Below are 22,347 nucleotides of genomic sequence, written 5' to 3'. Positions count from 1 at the left end.
CCTCTCCCCCTATATATAGTGGAGGCAAAGGGGCAGCCCAACACATGAAGTTCCTCCCCTGTTGGCGCAGCCCTACCCCTCTCCCTCCTCGTCTCTCGTAGTGCTTGGCGAAGCCCTGCTGGAGTCCCGCGCTCCTCCTCCACCACCACGCCGTCGTGCTGCTGCTGGATGGAGACTTCCCCAACCTCTCCTTCTCCCCTTGCTGGATCAAGGCGTAGGAGACGTCACCGGGTTGTACGTGTGTTGAACGCGGAGGTGCCGTCCGTTCGGCACTAGGATCATCGGTGATTTGGATCACGACGAGTACGACTCCATCAACCCCATTCACTTGAACGCTTCCGCTTAGCGATCTACAAGGGTATGTAGATGCACTCTCCTTCCCCTCGTTGCTAGATTACTCCATAGATTGATCTTGGTGATGCGTAGAAAATTTTAAATTTCTGCTATGTTCCCCAACAATAATGGGTTGTCAATCCCTTCACGGTCACTTACAAGAGTGATATCTGATAGATATGATAAGATAAGATTTTTGGTATTTTTATGATAAAGATGCAAAGTAAAATAAAAGGCAAAGGAAATAACTAAGTATTGGAAGATTAATATGATGGAAGATAGACCCGGGGGCCATAGGTTTCACTAGTGGCTTCTCTCGAGAGCATAAGTATTCACGACGGGTAAACAAATTACTATTGAGCAATTGACAGAATTGAGCATAGTTATGAGAATATCTAGGTATGATCATGTATATAGGCATCACGTCCGAGACAAGTAGACCAACTCCTACCTGCATCTACTACTATTACTCCACACATCGACCACTATCCAGCATGCATCTAGAGTATTAAGTTCAAGAGAACAGAGTAACGCTTTAAGCAAGATGACATGATGTAGAGGGATAAACTCGTGCAATATGAAATAAGCCCCATCTTGTTATCCTCGATGGTAACAATACAATACGTGCCTTGCTGCCCCTACTGTCACTGGGAAAGGACACCGCAAGATTGAACCCAAAGCTAAGCATTTCTCCCATTGCAAGAAAGATCAATCTAGTAGGCCAAACCAAACTGATAATTCGAAGAGACTTGCAAAGATAACCAATCATACATAAAAGAATTCAGAGAAGATTCAAATATTGTTCGTAGATAAACTTGATCATAAACCCACAATTCATCGGTCTCAACAAACACACCGCAAAAGAAGATTACATCGAATATATCTCCACAAGAGAGGGGAGAACTTTGTATTGAGATCCAAAAGGAGAGAAGAAGCCATCTAGCTAATAACCCTGTAGGTATGAGGTAAACTACTCACACTTCATCGGAAGGGCTATGGTTGATGTAGAAGCCCTCCATGATCGATGCCCCCTCCAGCGGAGCTCCGGAATAGGCCCCAAGATGGGATCTCGTGGATACAGAAAGTTACGGCGGTGAAATTAGGGTTTTGGCTCCGTATCTAGTAGTTTGGGGGTACGTAGGTATATATAGGAGGAAGGAGTACGTCGGTGGAGCAACAAGGGGCCCACGAGGGTGGAGGGCGCGCCCAGGGGGGTAGGCGTGCCCCCTACCTCGTGGCCTCCTGGTTGATGTCTTGACGTAGGGTCCAAGTCCTCTGGATCATGTTCGTTCCGAAAATCACGTTCCCGAAGGTTTCATTCCGTTTGGACTCCGTTTGATATTCTTTTTCTGCGAAACCCTAAAATAAGCAAAAAAAAAAGACAGCAATTCTGGGCTGGGCCTCCGGTTAATAGGTTAGTCCCAAAAATAATATAAAAGTGTATAATAAAGCCCAATAATGTCCAAAACAGAATATAATATAGCATGGAACAATCAAAAATTATAGATACGTTGGAGACGTATCAGATGTGTCACTGAAGTTCCTTCCTTTTGAAGGGAAGTACGTCTCCGTTGGAGCGGTGTGGAGGCACAATGCTCCCCAAGAAGCCACTAGGGCCACCGTATTCTCCTCATGCCCTCACACAATGCGAGATGTCGTGATTCCACTATTGGTGCCCTTGAAGGCGGCGACCGGACCTTTACAAACAAGGTTGGGGCTCTCTCCACAACTAAATTGGAGGCTCCCAACGAAACCATGGAGCTTCACCACAATGGAATATGGCTCTGAGGTGAACTCAACCGTCTAGGGTGCTCAAACACCCAAGAGTAACGAAATCCACACGAGAAAGTGGTACGTCTCCAACGTATCTATAATTTTTGATTGCTCCATGCTATTATATTATCTATTTTGGATGTTAATGGGCTTATTTTTACAATTTTATATTATTTTTGGGACTAACCTATTAACCGGAGGCCCAGCCCAAATTGTTGTTTTTTGCCTAGAAAAGGAATATCAAACGGTGTCCAAACGGAATGAAACCTTCGGGAACGTGATTTTTGGAACAAACGTGATCTAGGAGACTTGGAGTGGACGTCAAGAATCAATCGAGGAGGCCACGAGGCAGGGAGCGCGTCCTCCACCCTCGTGGGCCCCTCGTTGCTCCACTGACATACTTCTTCCTCCTATATATATCCATATACCCCGCAAACATCCAGGAGCACCACGAAAACCTAATTCCACCGCCGCAACCTTCTGTACCCAAGAGATCCCATCTTGGGGCCTTTTCCGGAGCTCTGCTGGAGGGGGCATCGATCATGGAGGTCCTCTACATCAACTCCATGGCCCCTCTGATGATGTGTGTGTAGTTTACCTCGGACCTTCGGGTCCATAGCTAGTAGCTAGATGGCTTCTTCTCTCTCTTTGGATCTCAATACAAAGTTCTCCTCGATTCTCTTGGAGATCTATTCGATGTAATCTTATTTTGCGGTGTGTTTGTCGAGATCCGATGAATTGTGGGTTTATGATCAAGTTTATCTATGAACAATATTTGAATCTTCTCTGGATTCTTTTATGTATGATTGGTTTATCTTTGCAAGTCTCTTCGAATTATCAGTTTGGTTTGGCCTACTAGATTGATCTTTCTTGCAATGGGAGAAGTGCTTAGCTTTGGGTTCAATCTTGCGGTGCTCGATCCCAGTGACAGAAAGGGAACCGACACGTATTGTATTGTTGCCATCGAGGATAAAAAGATGGGGTTTACATCATATTGCATGAGTTTATCCCTCTACATCATGTCATCTTGCTTAAGGCGTTACGTTGTTCTTATGAAATTAATACTCTAGATGCATGCTGGATAGCGGTCGATGTGTGGAGTAATAGTAGTAGATGCAGAATCGTTTCGGTCTACTTGTCACGGAAGTGATGCCTATATACATGATCATGCCTAGATATTCTCATAATTATTCGCTTTTCTATCAATTGCTCGACAGTAATTTGTTCACCCACCGTAATACTTATGCTATCTTGAGAGAAGCCACTAGTGAAACCTATGGCCCCCGGGTCTATTTTCCATCATACAAGTTTCCAATCTATTTTATTTTGCAATCTTTACTTTCAATCTATATCATAAAAATAGCAAAAATATTTATCTTATTATTATTATCTCTATCAGATCTCACTCTTGCAAGTGGCCGTGAAGGGATTGACAACCCCTTTATCGCGTTGGTTGCGAGGTTCTTATTTGTTTGTGTAGGTACGAGGTGACTCGCGCGTAGTCTCCTACTGGATTGATACCTTTGTTCTCAAAAACTGAGAGAAATACTTACGCTGCTTTACTGCATCACCCTTTCCTCTTCAAGGGAAAACCAATGCAGTGTTCAAGAGGTAGCAGAAAGTATGAGGGAAGCAAATATCCTTTGGTGGAAGTGTAGATCTAGGTCTCCTCCTTCAATCCCTAGCAAATCAACAAGTTTGAGTGGCTAGAGAGAGAGATCGGGCAAGAGAGCTTGAGTGGCATTAATGGTGGAGCGAGAGAGGTAAGAGGTAAATGTGGTAGGTGGAAGAACCACCCTTATATAGCAACCCTAAAAATCCAACCGTTACTGTGTATTCTGTACTGCAGCGGTACAACCGATCCTCGCCCCGGTACAACCGGGCCTCGCAGTTTACCAACAGAACCCTACCTGGCAGTACAACCGTGCGAGCAGGCAGTATTACCGGTCAAAGAGAACAACCGGAACAACCGCCAAGCCACCTCTTAACTACCGCATTGAAACAGAAGGGAGTCACCCTAGAGTGCGATAGTCGAGCAGTACACGACCGGTGCAACCGCCTGGCCATGGGCGCTTGAGCGGCTAAGTCCCAAGCAGTAGAACCGCTCGGGGCACCGATAGTACCGGTGTGCGGGGCACAACCGGACCAACCGGGCCACTACCGCCCAAGTACCGCATCACAACAGAGGCAAGACCGGTTGTTGAGCGGTACTTGGTCGGAACAACCGCTGCAGTCATTGAGGAGCAAGGTGGCGGTACCACCGCCCGGAGGCAGCGGTACAACCGCTCGAACAAGACTGGGTAAGCGCCAAAGTTCCAGCGGTACAACCGCTGGGAAGGCACAGCAAGAGGCGGGAGAGAAGGGAAGCTCTCTCTCTCTCTCTCAGCAAAAGGAAGGAAAGAGAGGGGTGAGGCAACAGTGTACGTGAGAAAAATCCCCAACACCTCCTAATGTGGATTCCCTCTTGATAGTACGGGTTCCCTACGACCAAAGAGATAAAAAAACGTAGAAAATTCTGTCTTCGATCTTTTCCTTCCAGAGAGAATAGCTAACCGATGTACGCCTAAACACTGAGTACCTGAAGCACTTAGCACACGATTATACCAACAAAGGGTTGTCATCATCATCCAAAACACAAAGTAGGGAAATACCCTTACACGCACAATTACTACCGCTCGCCTCTGATGTGCTGCATCACAAGAACCCACGGCAGATTTTGATCACGACCTTTAGGGTCTTCGCAGGTATGTCCATAGCCATCATTGCATGTATCAGAAATGCGCATAGGACTGGCGTTATGAGTATGAGAAGGCCACTCTTCGGAAGCAGGGCCGCCCTCTAGTCCACTAGCCCCTGCAATTGTGTGGCCATTTGCTTGCGGAGAGTCAACGGTAAGCCCAGATACTTTCACGAAAAGGATGAGCTCACACATTCGAGTGAGGAACAAACCAGCGCGATGTCCTCCCGGGAACACCTGATTGGTACAGCCACGCTCTTCATCATATTCACCGAGAGCCCTAAGAAATGGCCGAAGGCTTGCAGGATCGTTCCACACACGTTTACCTCTATCTTGCTGGGCCAGAAGAATACCATAATGTCATCCGCAAACATGGATACCCTTTGATGTATACTGGAGTGAGCTAGAGGTGCAAGCAGCCCTCTTTGGGCGGCTAGATTGAAAAGTCCTTGCAGCGGCTCCATGCAAAGTATAAAATCATCAGAGATAGCGGGCATCCTTGCCTCATTCCTTGACAGTTGAGGATAGGCCACCCAGGTATGCAATTTACCATGATTCATGTGGAGCAAGTTGCTAATAGACCACATATCCATGCTATCCACCTCGTACCAAATCCCATCCGCCTGAGCACCTCAAGCAGAAAAGGCCACTTTACCAAATTCGAAAGCCTTTGAGATGTCGAGCTTTAGCATTATCATAGGCTCTTTAAGTGCGTGTAGCAGTCGCGCCGTGTATTGCACCAACATGAAGTTGTTGTGTAGGGATCATCCACGAATGAAGGCACTCTGGTGGTGGCCCACTAGTGTGCGTAGGTCCTCGGCCAAGCACATTGCGAGCGCTTTGTCAAAAACCAATAGCGGAACCTGGATGCCCATATTGGTTCCTACATATTCTATGAAGATCTTTATCGGTCGAACCTTATGACAACATACGTAATTCCCTTTGTCTATCGGTATGTTACTATCTCGTTATCGGCAAGTCTCTTTACTCGTTCCATAATACAACATCTCGTAACTAACTCCTTAGTAACTTTGCTTGCAAGCTTCTTGTGATGTGTATTACCGAGAGGGCCCAAAGATACCTCTCTGATACTCAAAGTGACAAATCCTAATCTCGATCCATGCCAACTCAACAGACACCTTTCGAGATACATGTAGAGCATCTTTATGATCACCCAGTTACGTTGTGACGTTTGATAGCACACAAGGTATTCCTCCTGTATCCGGGAGTTGCACGATCTCATAGTCGAAGGAATATGTATTTGACATTAAGAAAGCAATAGCAATAAACTTAACCATGTTTGATTGACGAGCTAGTCTAGTGGAGGCTCACTAGGGACACGGTATTTGTTTATGGATCCACACATGTATCTAAGTTTCCTATCAATACAATTCCAGCATGAATAATAAACCTTTATCATGAATAAGGAAATATAATAATAACAACTTTATTATTGCCTCTAGGGCATATTTCCATCAGGACAACCCTCTCCTTGCACATGATGGGCTTTTCCCCCTCATGCAGTCCAGTGCTTACTCGTTGGGCAGCCGTGGCGATAGTGTTACCCGGCTATGGCCCCCCTCCGGCCAGCCGAGTGATGGGACCTGAGGGTTGGAGGGGACGTATTTGCCTCCCCTCTGGGCGATGGCGGCCGCGTGTTATAGTGCTAGCGGGAAGTTCAAATTGAGATGCCGAGGCAGCCGCCTCGAGTGGCGGTCTACTCAATGGGCTCTCCGGCAGTTCTCCGTAGTGATCATGGCGGTGCCTCTTAGTCGTGTGGACGGCAAGAGGCATTGTGGTGGGTGCACTTGGCGCCTTGTTGTGGTAGGGGAAGGGCCCAAAGCTGGTTCTGGAGGTCCCCGTTTCCTCGCGGCGGCCGATTGTGTGCATGTGGCTCCTTCATTGTATGGGGAAGCAACCAGGTGAAAGCTCTGCACTCTGGCACGAACAATGTTGACGCCCGGTGGTGCCGCTTTCCCCTTGAGGATGGTGTCGTGGTTTTGCTTCCATGTCACGGTTTTAGGTGAAAACCTTTGTCCACTTCCCCGGACGCTGCGACGATGACGCTTTGTGTCGTTTCCCTCTCGAGGGCGTGGCCATGAAACTCAAGTGGTGTTGGTCGTGTTGTGTTGTAGTCTTTAATTTCTCCTATTTTCTTGCTCAGCGATGTCGTCATTCTGCCAATGTATGTTGTCTGTTTTTTCTCCTAATTTTTGCTTCTTTGAGGGCTTCTTCATCATCAGGTAGTAGTCGTTCGGGCGTGTATTTGTGCTTTATCTATATAGCGGGATGAAAATCTTTTTCGTGTGTTCCAACAAAAATGTATTGTTCAACTCATGGTCTGGTGTTGATATATGAATCAAAAGAGCCTGCACCAAGCCGATTTTCGTTGATCTGGTGTCACGCAAAAGGGTGTGCGAGAACAAAATTCAGTTAACGGCATGCTTTGGTGGGCTCCAAACCAACTAGTGCGTGCACCACCATCCAGCAAAGCTAGACACGGCTAGACTTGACTCCAAGGCAAGCATGAGCAGACCAGACCAGGATGCCACTACCCCTAAACCGGCCCTGAAAAGGCCATGGCGCCGGTTTCCGCCTTTCCGGCCCCGAATTTTTGTGCTCCGGTCGGCCTGTCGCCGCCGTGCCAACCACGGCGTTGACGCGAAACAGCAACAGTACGTATACAACGTACGACCCTCGCTTTCACTTACCACTCTGTACTCACTCCCCTAATCTCTACTGCCCAACTAATGTACCGCCCCCGACTGTTCCCGATTCATTGACGATCTTTAATTAATCAAACCCCCTGTCCTCGACGGTACCGCACAACGGCACAAGATCTGATCTTCCGTGCCAGTGGTGCAACAAGCCAAAGCTCTGCAGTTTTAGCTTGCAAGTGAAGACCAGCTGCTGCTGCTGCTGCTGCATGAGCCTTCTAGATAACGTACTGTGCGCTGTGGAATCGCGTGAACAACCGCGGCCAATTAAATCGACCGGCGGTTGCGAGGCAAGTTTTGCATGGAGAGGAGGCCATCTGTCTATGAACTTTTGACAGAATGTGATCTACGTTGGCAGCCGTGTTTTACACGGCGCATTCAGTTGAGTGGCCAACTTTTCACCGGCTACCAACCCTGGCCCTCACGGCGCCTGCTTTACCTTTCCTTAATTCTTACCGTCCTTTTCCGGTACAAACAAAAACATTTACCCACCTACCTCCGTATGGATTCTGATCAAAACGATGCCATTCCACGCTGCAAGCGACCAAATGACATCCATTTGCATGACGAAACGAAGGATCAGACAGAGTGATCACTCATCAGTCTGAGTCAGCTTCATATCATAATCATAGTAGTATAAGGGAAAGAGGGCCCCTCTTACTGCTGACAGTGACACTGGAGACTCGGAACCGCGCTGCAAGCTGCCGGCCCGCGCTAGGCGCTCAAATGGTTCCTCCTGTCCACGTGGTTTCTTGTTATTTATTGGTCACAATGTTCACGCTATAATTCAGATTTTTCGAGTCAACATTATGAGGAGCCTAACCTGAGAGTTCCTGAGCCTCTGGTCTGGGCGTCCGTACATTACCCCGCCCACATTCAGCGCTTTGCTAGTTATTACGTCCTTTGTAAACTAACATAAGAGCGTTTATATTAGTCTACGGAAAGAGTACTATCCTTCATCAATCAATAATTGATGCACGTAAGTAGTACGTGAGTGAAGAGTTTTATTTTCGAACCGGGCTACTAGCTTCTTTTCCGTTGCATTTTCTACGAAAACAACAGCAGTAATTGACACAACAACAATATATTCTTGGAGACATTTCCGGCTACGTACGCAAGACGAAGTAGTAGTACAGTAGTAGTACCACAACTTCATTGCAACAGCCGGCAGCTCCGGTAGTTGACCTGTATTTATTAAAAATAAATCAGTACTCCCATTTTCCCTCGAGAGCAACAGCATAATCTTAATCCGGCATTTAACCCGGCAAGGTTTGACATATGCTCCCAAACAAGAGGTGAACTTCTCATCTTGCGGTTGCTGCTCGTACGTTAGCTAGGTGTATTCACAAGCTTTATTTGTGCCTACCTAAACGTCTATACAATGAACACTGTATGAGGAATATTGTTCTTTGAAATGGCGGCTCCTATCATCACAGGAGGATGCAGGAAAATGGATGAGGATGCAGGAGAGGCCACCGAATACGGAGAAGGACAGTGGCGTCGACGACGTATGATCAGCTTACCGGAGGAGAAGTTGGCCAGAGGACAAAAAAATCAATGCGTCTGCTGATAGGGGGCGATGTCTATCTCAATCCCAGAGAAACAAATGACGCCATCATTAAAACTCCAATAGCTGACTCCTTCAGTACATGATTTAGACATCTTCCCTCGAGCAACCGCCGAATCCACGGTAACGAAAAATATTTACATAGTTCTCAATAAAAATGGCAGGGGTTGTTAGGGCCCTTTTTTTCTTCAATGCTAGCTTTGTTACTTTATAAGCAACACTTACATCGTTCGCGAGTTTTCCGAGTAAGCAAGTATATGGGGGATGATCGTCCAGATACAAGAAAGATTATTTCGACCACTAAAGCTAGCAAGTCCATGAGCAACGCCTTTAGTTTCTTCAGGACAATGTTTGTATTCAACAGTCCCAATTAGCACCGCCGTGTCCACCCAATCCGCATAAATTGCCGTTTTCCGAGTCCCACCTTTGTGATTGGCCTTTAGAGAAAGTGATCGCTTCATAGAGTCGGATTCCGCCTGCAACCTATTGATCCCAAGGGAGTATGCAAGGTAGACCCCATCCTTCATGGTTAGTGCTTCCATAGTCGCCGCGTCTAGTGGATATGCATAGAATGTGCACTTTGCCGCAACAAAGAATCTGTTCACATCTCTCAAGATCGATGCCGGTGCTCTCCTGCGCAAATCAACATAGAATGTGCAATATATTTCAATAAGATGTTGCACCGGGAATATGTTGCAATATGTATCAATATATTTGATTGTATGAAACATTTGGATTAATAATATATATAACTAAAAACAAATATAATATATTGTATTGGATTATTGTGAAGTTAAAAAATATTTATCGAGTATAGGTTGTAATATAATAGTTTTTCTTCATGCATGTTGGGTGGACCTTCGATAAGATGACATGTGTGCATTTGAAATAAATAGAATTGGTGGGGATCAACTAATAATGAAATATAATTGCCGTGCATGTGATGGTGGAACTTTGATGACGTGTCATGTGTGCATATTCAGATTATAGAAGTAGTGGGAATGGACTATTTCGGTATATAGGATAGACATATGTGTTTTTTCTTTCCATCACTAATCCTTTCCGGAATTCGATACAAAAAGAATTTAGAGCAATCACTCCCATCAACTCCGACTGAAGCGGGTAGAGCCAAATAACGATCAGAAAGTGCTTTCGTGTCAATATGAAATTGTATATCTCAGGGGTATTTCAACATTACTTGTATCCCAACTTCATATTCAGAAGAAAAGAAAAATTGTATTGTGACTGAAAATATACTGGACTTTTCTCTACTCGCCCATTTGCAACAGTACGTGTGAAATCTGAATCCATGGCAAAAAGAAACACCAAACTATTCATAGTTTTTTCTTGGACGAACTATTCAAAGTTGCAGCAACTAGAGTCTCCCTCCGAATCAACGGTCCCCTATCTTCTCCCGTTTAACCCACACGGCGACAGTCGACGGTCGCCAGGCGCTCCCTCCCGCCAGTCCACTTCATTTTTACCCATTTGGAAGCATCTGAGATTCCGGGGCCGAACGCGGTCCGGTCCACGTTCCACAGCCCCACCCCACCCCCCCCCACACCGACCGGCCAGCCGCGCGTACGCAGGTTGCCGCCGCACCGAGCACCGCAGCGCTCGCCCCAGGCCAAACCCGTGGCACCCGCAGCTCGTTTCTGGGCCTCGGAGACGAGCGGCGATATCGACTTGGTATAAAGATAAAGCGTCCGCGAGAGGCAGCAGCAAACCCGAGCACCGCACCGCACCGCGAAGCCCAGCGAAACCGCGAGCGCGTGCATGCGCGCCGCCGAGGAATAGAAGGAGATAGAGGTGGTCACCGCGCCGGGTGAGGTGGTCACCGCGGCGGGCGCGCGGGCGTACGACAAGCCGAGCCAGCCCACGGGGCGCGACGGGAAGAGATAGCAAGCGAGCTGAGCGCGTATCATAATACAAGCGGCCGCACCGCAACTACCATTGCAGCCCCCACCGAGAGCAGAGCCCCGGGTTATTTTTATTCTGCTTCTTCTTCCTCTTGCACGTCTCGCGGGCGGGGGCGCGGGGAGCGGCCATGTGGACGCCGTCGCGCGGGAGCAACGCGCGGCGGACGGGCCACCGGCGCATCGCGGAGTGCCTGGCGGACGACCAGACCACCAACACCGACACCTCCGACAACGAGTCCTTCACCACCGCCTATGGGGACGAGTTCTTCGCCGCGGCCGCCGGGGGGAGCGGCGGCGGGGGCATGCTCCCGGCATTCCTCGCCGACCAGGAGGACCTGGTGGAGGTCATGCTGGAGCTGGACGAGGAGTCCATGGTGGTGCGCAGCGTCACGCCCACCAGGGCCGCGCTCTACAGCGCCGCCGCGATGCCGCACACGCCGGAGGCGCCGGGAGGAGGCGGCGGCCCCCTCAGCCGCTGCTCGTCCACGTCCTCGCGGATACGGAAGAAGTTCGCGTGGCTGCGGTCGCCGTCCCCTGCGCCGTCGCCCTCCCCGCGCGTGCCCACGCCCGCCGAGCTGCAGCGGGAGGCGGCCATGGCGGCCCGCGAGCGGCGCCGCATCCAGGCGCGGGTCAACCGGTCGCGCGCCGGCGCCAAGCGCGCGCTCAAGGGCCTCCGCTTCATCAGCCGCACCACCGGCTCCCTGGAGGCCGCGGAGCTGTGGCGCCGCGTGGAGGAGCGCTTCAATGCCCTCGCCCACGACGGCCTCCTCTCCCGCGACAACTTCGGCGAGTGCATCGGTACACCATCCCTCTCCCCCACTCTGTTTCTCTCTCGGCAACAACCGCACTTTGCACTCCTCCCATCCCATTGCGCAACCATTAACGGCGATGATGTTCTTGGCCGTGCCTGTCGATCGATGATCAGGAATGGTGGACTCGAAGGAGTTCGCGGAGGGCATCTTCGACGCGCTGGCGCGGCGGCGGCGGCAGAGCCTGGAGCGGATCACCAAGGAGGAGCTCTACGACTTCTGGCTCCAGATCTCCGACCAGAGCTTCGACGCGCGGCTCCAGATCTTCTTCGACATGTAAGCACCACCACCGGAAACGAATTCCCCACCCATACTACATTTTCCTTCACCGGATCCCAAGCAGCCGCTTTTAGCCGGCCATTCCCGGCTTCCGATGCAAGCTCCCGCGTCCCGGATTCTCGATGCTCATTCTTCCTCTTGTTTTGCCCCAAATTCAACTCAGGGTGGACACCAACGTGGACGGGAGGATCACGAGGGAGGAAGTACAGGAGGTGATCTTCGTTTCTCCATTGCCATAGCGTTTAAGAAGCTTCTTCTCCAATTACAGTCACGCTTGCTGTTACTGTTACTAGTTAGTTAGTTAATTACCGCTGCGGTAACTGTCACGGCTTTGCTGTTACTTTCACGTGCGCCGCTGCTTCTGCTTCACTCGTCGAGTCCAAAGTAGTAAAAAATTCTCGCTGAAGAAACTTTGATCTTTGTTTTGTCCGAGCAGCTGATCGTGCTGAGCGCGTCGGCGAACAAGCTGGCGAAGCTCAAGGAGCAGGCGGAGGAGTACGCGGCGCTCATCATGGAGGAGCTCGACCCGGAGAACCTCGGCTACATTGAGGTGCGTACAATACGTGTACTCGTGTGGACTTAATTGTACACAGTACGTACGCAGCTACGTGGACGACTGGATGACACGTGTGATGGCTTTTTGTCCAGCTGTGGCAGCTGGAGACGCTGCTGCTCCAGCGCGACACGTACATGAACTACAGCCGGCCGCTGAGCACGGCGAGCGGCGCGCAGTGGAGCCAGAACCTCGGCGTGGGCGCCGGCGGGGCCGTGCCGCCCGCCGCCAAGGGGGAGGAGGACGGCAGCGGCCCGCAGACGTGGGGGGAAGGGATGAGGGAGCGGCGGCGCGGGTGGGGCCGCGGCGTGGCCAGGGCGGCGTCGCACGTGCGGGTGGCGGCGGAGGAGAACTGGCGGCGCGCGTGGGTGCTGGCGCTGTGGGTCGCGGCCATGGCGGCGCTGTTCGTGTGGAAGTTCGTGCAGTACCGGCGCACGGATGCGTTCCAGGTGATGGGCTACTGCCTGCCGACGGCCAAGGGCGCCGCCGAGACGCTCAAGCTCAACATGGCGCTCGTCCTCCTCCCCGTCTGCCGCAACACGCTCACCTGGCTCCGCTCCTCCTGGGCCCGCTTCTTCGTCCCCTTCGACGACAACATCACCTTCCACAAGGTAGTACCTTCCCTTCTTTCCAGTCGTTATTAGTAACTGAGGTAGACTGGCGGTGGCTACCGCCACCGGGACTCTGACGAGCCGGGCGGGTGGTTCGGCCGTCGCCGTCGGCGACGCGGCGCGGTGGTGCGTCGTGTAGCCGGGGGAGCGTGGCGCGCAATGATTGGCGCGTAACGTGGAACGCCGGCGCCCCTGGATCATGCGTGCCGCCCATGTGGTCGCTCGAGTCCTCTTATCACTCCACCCAGTGCTGCCATGGCATGGAGCTAGTGATCCTACTGGAGTGTGGACAGTGGCACGCTGGAGTGTAGCTGAGCGAATGTGGCGAGCAACGTGCACCAGACGCGGGTCAGGTTCAGGTGGTAACAAGGAATGCTTGTCCGTTTCAGATGATCGCGACGGCGATCGTGGTGGGGATCACGCTGCACGCGGGGAACCATCTGGCGTGTGACTTCCCGCGGGTGATCGCGTCGGGGCCGGAGGAGTACCGGCTGGTGGCGGGCGCGTTCGGGGCGTCCAAGCCGACGTACGGGCGGCTCATCTCCGGGGTGGAGGGCGTGACGGGCATCGCCATGGTGGTGCTCATGACCGTCTCCTTCACCCTGGCCACCCACCCGTTCCGCAAGGGCGAGAAGGAGGCCTCCGCGTCGCGGCTGCCGGCGCCCCTCCACCGCCTCGCCGGCTTCAACGCCTTCTGGTACTCCCACCACCTCCTCGGCTTCGTCTACCTCCTCCTCCTCGCCCACGGCTACTTCCTCTTCCTCGTCCGCCGCTGGTACGAGAAAACGGTACGCGCCCACCCGCCCACGTTTTTTGTTTTTCATTCGTTCGAGCACACGTATCTCTCGCGAGGCCGACGGTGCTCTGGTCCGCGCACGGTCGCTTTATTCGCGGACGCCGTTGTGGAGCGGTTTGGTTCTGTTCTCTTCGGCCTAGTATAGTGGTGGTGCTTTACGTTGCCATCTTCGCTTTACATTTCTGATGATGAGGAGGAAACGTGTTGCCGTCTTCTAGAAAACGGATCGATCCATCATGTCACGCTCTCTCCCCGCGCCCATCAGGCCCGGAACGGCCCTTGCCGACTTGCCGTTACCCGTGACAGGAACCGGGCGCCAAGAAAAGAAATAAGAATGTTGAGAGGAGGATCGTGCCTCTTCCTCGAAAAAGTCCGGCCATGTGATGTGACCCCGACAGTAAATAGAAGGCGAAGCCGAGATATTATTATATAAGAAATTTTAAGGAGAATACTATACACTCGTTAGTCTGAAAACATGGTAGTAGTAGCTGCCTGCATGTGCTAGACGATTTAAGTATTGATGTCGGTGGCGACGGGGTCAAACCGGAGGTGAGCCGTGCAATGCATGACAGCCCAGCTATTCCGTGCTCCGCCCTGTACTCCTACGGGGTATGGGGTCGGCATGGTGGTCAGTCTGTCCGGTTAGGATCATAAATGTGGGCCGCGTTCGACGACTTGGCGCGAGGTAGGCAGAGGAAGATCGAGACAGTAGCCGTGTATCACCCGCACTAGGCGTGTGGTAGCTGCTGACGCGCGACGCCACGGCCCACGGATGTGTGTCGGTAGGAGTCTGAGGCTCTCGATCCACGACGAACGGATCCCACTGTGCTGCGGACTGCCGAGCCATTCCGGTCTGCGCCCGTCTCCTTGTTCCACTCACCACTAGGTCGTGTTGCCAGCTCCGCAATGTTGACGTCGCCGGAGCACCGTCTGGACGCTTGCCATCTCATCGTGGAGACTGAACTCTTGCCATTTGCGCGCATGTGTGCCACCATGATAAACATGGTTAGGAAACGCAGATAAGATAAGAGTCTCGGTGATCATGGTCCTATGTTTGCTTGCTGGTGGATCTAGCCACGATGACTTTACAGCGGGCAGGGCGTTTCGTTTTGTATTGGGTGCTGAAATGGGTGACCATCGCTAACGCTAATCATCAAGATAGATAGAGTAGGAGTGTAGATTAGATTAGATCTGTCTATTAATGCCATGAATAGCCGTAAGCTGCTTTACAGAAGGCAGCACTGTTGTCAGTACTGGAGTGGAGTGGAGTGGAGTGGAGTGGTAGCACTCTCCACGAAATAAATCTCCCATCCATAATCCGTTCATTCATCACCGAATAACATGGGCTGATCCATCACCAATAAATGGACAACCAGGCGTCATCCTAAAGCCCAACGACTTTACTGCCCCACCCTGCACGAGCGAGCGAGCGAGAGGCGGTCACAAACCCATCTTAGTAATTACCACCGCCCCACATAATGATCCAGCACCCCAAATCTGCAAGGAATTTTTCCATTGAGTCTAGGTTCTTTTTTATTTTCCTATGAAATGTGGAGGATAGGAACCAATCCTGTGTAGGAATAGGAATCTATTCCTATGAACCAAAGGGCTCTAAAGGAAAAATTCTTATAAAAATCCTATCCTATGAAATTCCTATGAAATTCCTGCAAACCAAAGGATTAGCCTTTAAGCTTACGAAGATGAACTCTGCCTTGGTCTTGGCTCCAAGCACTGACAAGGAGTAGTATGGCACTGCTGCTTTTCCTTATTTTCTTCCTTTCCGGGTTCCTCCATATATATCTGGAGTGCCACATTGTCAAAGGAGCCACTGGCTTTGACCCCAGGTCACATGGCGTTCGAAGATAGTATATTCCGGCCCACCTACTGCCCCCGGCCGCGAGCCCGCGACGAACGGCACCGACCGGCAGCTTTCCTCCCCCCACATTTGCCACGAACTCCTCACTCCCGTCCATGGACATGTGGACGCTGCCGCCTCGGACCTTTCCCCCGTTACGCACGCCACTAATTTTGGCTTGCTCGGTGCCCATTACCATCTCACCCAACTCTGAATTATGGTAGCCAGGATAAGATTAAGTGCTTTTTTCCCTGGTGGCTTCGCTTTGTAAATGGGTGTGCTTGTACTACGTGACCAGTGACCCCCACTCGAGAACAATGTTAAGGTGACAATGGCCTCATTGTACGTACTCACATGCTGTGCGGTTGCGGCAGCGTCTCAAAATTAAAATTATTGCCGTGCCTCCGGGGCCAAGGGTAGGGGCTGAGTTCCTTCCAAAAAAAAAAGGGTAGGGGCTGAGTTGTAAAGGCCGAGGCAGGGGACGGATGGTCATGGGGTGGGGTGGGGGTGGCATCTCTCTAGGGATCGGATCCGATTAAAGAGGCTGTCTAGCAGCTAGTGAAAGGCAAAAGAGGAAGGAAGAGAGAGAGGGGCCTCGAATCGCGTGATGGTGAAACTTCCCGTGCAATCCATCATCCATGGGAGGGAGTGTGCGCTTTGGGGTTTCACCGCTTTTCCTTTTTTTTTTCTTCCCTTTCCGCCGGGCATTTCTGTAGTGGGATCCATGCGCTGCTGCCCGCTGCGTTCTCTGATGCGCTTTGCGATCTCCAAATGCTTTTGCTTCTCTGAAATTTTCTCTGCTGGATAGAGATAGAGATTCAGTGGCAAGTTAAACCATTTTGAGACGCATCATGGGGGTAGGATCTTAATGCATTTTACTGCGGGCAGGTAAGCGCCATTTGCACACTAATGATTCAGTAGTAAGAAGGTTCGGGTGTCAGAGAGGAATCCCATGTTCAGCACGTTCTTGGTGGTTGTGCTCGCAACAGTACAAGCCTACTTAACATGCTTGCTAAGCTCAACTCTACCAATATTATATCCACCCCGGGGGTTTTTAAACTCGGCCTGTCGCACCGTTCTAGAAGCACCAAGTAATCTGACAGCTGCCAACTCGAGTGGCTTCATTTTTCTTCTAGATAATGTCTTGGGGCACATATTGTCTACGAAGTCTCGTTTGGAGCATTAGTGCATTACCATGTGCAAATTTCTACTCGGAACAGTATCATGTGGAAACAGCGGTGTTTGTAGTCCGCCATGACTTCTGCACTACGCTCAATCATTGCAAACGGCTGGCCCTTGTTTGGAGCATTCGGTGCTGCATTGATGATCACCGCAGCAGCCCGCTGACATGGTGTGATTGATTTCTTCTCTTGGTGTTTTTTCAGACATGGATGTACATTTCGGTCCCTCTGGTGCTCTATGTCGGCGAGAGGATGCTGCGAGCCTTGCGGTCCAATGCTCATACTGTCAAAATCATCAAGGTAAGTTGGTAACAGAATCAGGGTAAAAAAAGTAGGTAACAGAACTAGATTCCTGATGATTATAAGTGGGTGGATTTCTTAGATGCAAGTATCCAGCACTAGCTTCCATCGATAAAAAAAACGATCGAAAGAAGATGCACCACTAATATGATAATTGTGTGCTGCTACTAAACTTTTGCACAAATGAGCCTGGTCTTCAGGCACCAAGTGCCTTCACACACACAGCACTAGTATTAATGGATTGGTTGGTGTGTGATAAGACTAAAACAGTTCCATCAACATCTGGAGGCAATTTCTAAAAATGGTCAATGCTGTGTTGGTCTTGTGGGATACAAATGATATTGCCACTATAAAACATCCGCAGTGGAATGTAGTCTCTACTCGCGCATTTCTGTCCTTTTCAAATTGGCTGTCCCTTTATATCAGCCTCCTTATACAAAAGTTCCACGATTTCAGGTTGATTATTCATTGTTTATTCTTCACTGAGGGCTCCTCTGCCTGTTGTAGTATCAATTTTTTTTTGTCTCTGAATCAATAGGTTCAATCATTAGGATTGGCATGAATAAGAACACAGTGGTTTTTTATTACTCCCTCCTTCCATCTATATAGGGCCTAATGCGTTTTTCAAGACCGCCTTTGACTATTGATAAAATTAATACTACATGACATGCATAATGTGAAAATTATATTATTGAAAGCTCCTTTCACATACGAATTTGATGATGTGCTTTGTGTAAGTTGCATGTCATATATTATTGCTCTAACATTTGGTCAAAGTTAGCCTCGAAAAACGCATTAGGCCCTATATAGATGGAAGGAGGGACTATATTAGTCAACCTGTTTAATGAGTTTCAGGTTTTTTTTTACTATATCATTTTAGGGGGTTAAATGTTATTCTGAAATTTATATAGGAAATAATGTACACGCAATATTCATCCATTTACCAGAATATGTTCACATGCATGGAACTAGGTAACCAAGTGCATGTTCTTATAGAAACTTGATTCACTCAGGTGATGCTTCTACCTGGAAGTGTACTGACAATACAAATGTCAAAGCCCTACGGATTTCGATATAGGAGTGGACAGTATATCTTTCTTCAGTGTCCGACGATCTCTCCATTTGAATGGTGTGTACAGCCTTCTTGCTTCTCTACTTGGCCTAGTCTTTAGCACAGCAATTCACCTTGCTTCTGCTCTATTTTTCTTCTTCAGGCATCCTTTCTCCATCACCTCAGCTCCTGGAGATGACTACCTCGCTGTTCACATTCGCACAAATGGAGACTGGACGCAAGAGCTCAAGCGCATATTTGCCGAGAACCACTACTCGCTGCACATGAACAGAAGAACTTCATTCAGCGAGTTAGGCGCGGCAGAACCTAGAACCACTGTCCCACCAAAATTGCTTGTAGATGGTCCATATGGTGCCCCTGCACAGGATTTCAGAAACTACGATGTTCTGCTTCTAGTCGGCCTTGGAATTGGAGCAACACCGTTCATAAGCATTCTAAAGGACCTACTTAACAATATTAAGCTTGCTGATGAGCTGATGGTATTTGCTTCAACCTATTTTGTTTGCATTTTGACAGTTTCCTGAGATAGCTTACATGATTTTCGGTAACTATCAGGACTTGGCAATGGAGACTACTCAAACTAGTAGGTCTGAGGACAGTGCCAACAGCTTCAGTGTCTCAACAGCTAGCAGCAACAGGAAGAGATCATATAGAACAAGCCGCGCACATTTTTACTGGGTTACTCGCGAGCCCATGTCGTTTGAATGGTTCAAAGGAGTGATGAATGAGGTTGCCGAAATGGACAAGAAGGTAGGAGTGCATGCCTTCCTTTTACAGATAACCCAGCAATGTTTTTTACTTCACTGATGAATGAACTACTCGTCATGCAATCTTAACCAGGGTGTCATAGAGTTGCACAATTATCTTACGAGCGTGTATGAGGAGCGTGATGCACGAACAACTCTGCTGTCGATGGTCCAAGCTCTGAACCATGCTAAACATGGTCTCGACATCGTCTCGGGCACCAGGGTAAACTTTCTTTCTTTCAGTTATTAATGGATCACAATATTCACCATATAAGCACGTCTTCAAGTATCCACAAACTATCTGATGATTAGTTTGTGTTTTCATGTCTGCCTCCCTGCAACTGAAACATTTGCTGTGCACTTGACAGGTGAGGACACACTTTGCCAGGCCAAACTGGAGGGAAGTCTTCACCAAAATCGCCGCCAAGCAGCCGAATTCAACAGTTGGTATGATCTCTCGCTCAGACATTCTATCCACTAGCATCAGTTGATATCAGCAACAACATTACATTCCTAAAATCAAGTGAAGTCCATAGATCAACTCCACACATTCACTTGCTCACCAAGGATCATTCTGGTTCGTGCAGGAGTGTTCTACTGCGGCGCGCCGACGCTGGCCAAAGAACTGAAGAAACTGTCTCACGAGATGAGCCACAAGACGTCGACGCGCTTCCATTTCCACAAGGAGTACTTCTGATGGGAAGAAGCATTGATTCTTCTGATCTGCAAAATAGCGTTAGGCACCGGTAAAGAAGGAGGAAATTTTTTGCACAGAAGCAAAGCAAACTGACCTCTCTCTCTTCCTGATCTGGAACTGTACATAGTATAAAGAAGAACAGCCTGTTAGGGGAGGGTAGTTAGTGCCATTTATAATATATATTATTAACAAAAAAGAAAGTAAAGGGAGGCTGATGTATCCAAAAGGAGAAGGAAAGAGGCAGGGTAAAGAGTTGGGTTAAATTTCAGATATACTAATATACATGTACACAGTATAGTTGTAGGTAGTTACGTATGAAATGCTAGCTAAAGCATATGTACAAGGGCCGGAGGCTGCCATTCTGAATGTAAATCTTCCGGGCATTCATTCATGTGTGCATCTGTGCCTATCGGCTGCTGGTAATAAACTCAGGTGTATTGACACTTTCTTCCTTGGGAATGCGATCTTCTATGGAGTACCGGAAATGAGAAGAAAGATGGGAAGTGTTAACCGGGAACGTTCCCCGGGGAGGTCTCGGGGGACACCCACACAGTTATTGGATCCAGATCACGCGGATGGCAACAACAACAAAATCGCTAGCATTTTCTTGCATTACATGGCAGTTTTCTCTTTTGATCATGGAAGTCACGTAAAGTTGTAAAGTTGCCATGGCAACTTTAGTTAAAACTGCACGACAATTTGAGAGTTTGTAGGGAAAAAACGCTCCCGCCAGATATTGGTGTCTAGAAAGATAGAGCAGAAAAGTGGGAGCGAGCAAATGCTGAAGTGTAATAATTTTACAAATCAGTTTTAAAAAAGAGGGAAAATATGAGTTGTGAATGAGCAAATGCTGAAGTGTAACAAAAATAATTATGCTGAAAAAGAAATGTTCATGCACTAGGAAAAATATGTTCCTATGCGTTAAAAACTGTTCATATAAATAAAAATAACATGTTCATGGTATGGGATTGTGTTATAAATTAAAGTTCATGTGAATGAAAAAAAATCTTCATGTGAATGAAAAAAATCTTCATGCATATAAAAAATGTTCTTGTATTTCTTAAAAATTCAGGTGGCATAAAATAAAAAGAATTATAATGAAACACAAGGAAAATAAACAAAAAAGAATAAAAGTGGAAAGGCCAAAAATAGAAAATTAAACAACAACAACAACAACAACAACAACAACAACAAAACCGCAGTTGAGGCACCCTTATTGGGCATTGTTGTAGGCAACGCTGCCTTAACGACTACTGCGGTCAGCGTATAGAATTGCTATGTCACAAAATGACTGAACGTATGCGAAAACATGGCATTTTGCTTATTGAGAGCACAAAGGAGGGCAAATAACGGGAGCGAGAGCTACTTCTTGCCCGTACCAAGCCCTAATTCGCTCTTGTCTCTGGTTCGGCACTACTAGGCCGGCCTAGTACTGTACCTTACGCGCGAGTTTTTTCTCCGTGGTTTGCTTATCCGGTTTTCACTGTCCGCAACGGTGTTTTCTGGTTTTCTTCAGTTTCTTTTTTCTTAAATTTTTATTTATTTATTGGTTACCTTTTGTTTTTTTCTCTTTTCTCGTCCTTTTTAACATATTATACATTTTTCATACACATTGTATATTTTTTATATGCCTCGGGAATATTATTTTTATACACATTTAAAAATTTAAATACATGATTAACTTTTAAAAAATATATATGTGTTGATGTCTACTTTCTCATACACATTTTACATTTTCCTATACATCAGTAACAATTTTTATACATTTTTATCATATTTTAAATACATGATTATTGTTTTTTCTTCAAATATATATCTTGATGTCTATTTTTTCGTACACATTGTAATTTTTTTGTATACATCAGAAACATTTTTATACATGTTTAATATTTTTAAAATACATGATTAATATTTTTCAAATATGTATTTTGATGTCTACATTTTTCATGCATGTTGTACATTTTCCACATACATCAGTAACATTGTTTAATACATGTTTAATATATATTCTAAACATGATTAACATTTTCTGTAATGTCACATACTTTTCTTGAAATGCGTGAACATTGTTTTAACGTTACAATCTTTTTTAACGCTATCTACATTTTTTTCAACGCTAAAAAAGTTCTACACTGCGTTAAAATTTGAAAATTCATTTTTAACAATTTTAACAAGTTAAGCTTTGGAATATTTTTGAAAATTTAAATATTTGGGCGTGACAATGAACACATCTAATTTTTCAATTTTTTTAACATTTGCAAAATATATTTTTAGCGAGCAGGAGCGTATGCTCCCTGGAGCCATGTGTGCATGTGATCTTGCCTCGTTTGGAACCATGAGTTGCCGTGAGGATGGGAATTTCCTTAACCATGCTAAAAACATTAATGTTTTATTTGTAGCGA

General features: G+C 48.0%; 1 protein-coding gene across 1 annotated transcript; it reads left to right on the top strand.

The window, feature by feature from the left end:
• Positions 1-10,815: 10,815 nt before the first annotated feature.
• Positions 10,816-20,398, top strand: LOC125509357 (respiratory burst oxidase homolog protein E-like). The gene is made up of 13 exons (XM_048674321.1): positions 10,816-11,844; positions 11,972-12,131; positions 12,298-12,346; positions 12,571-12,684; positions 12,783-13,298; positions 13,688-14,086; positions 17,335-17,430; positions 18,444-18,559; positions 18,645-18,981; positions 19,058-19,252; positions 19,343-19,471; positions 19,617-19,695; positions 19,836-20,398. Exons 1-13 carry the CDS (start codon positions 11,175-11,177, stop codon positions 19,943-19,945), a joined length of 2,970 nt encoding a protein of 989 aa, XP_048530278.1. The 5' UTR covers positions 10,816-11,174; the 3' UTR covers positions 19,946-20,398.
• Positions 20,399-22,347: the final 1,949 nt, after the last annotated feature.

Source organism: Triticum urartu, chromosome 5 (genome assembly GCF_003073215.2).
Source record: "Triticum urartu cultivar G1812 chromosome 5, Tu2.1, whole genome shotgun sequence".
NCBI lineage: Eukaryota > Viridiplantae > Streptophyta > Magnoliopsida > Poales > Poaceae > Triticum > Triticum urartu.
Note: the sequence above shows the minus strand (reverse complement) of the source record. Positions and strands in the feature narration are given on the sequence as shown.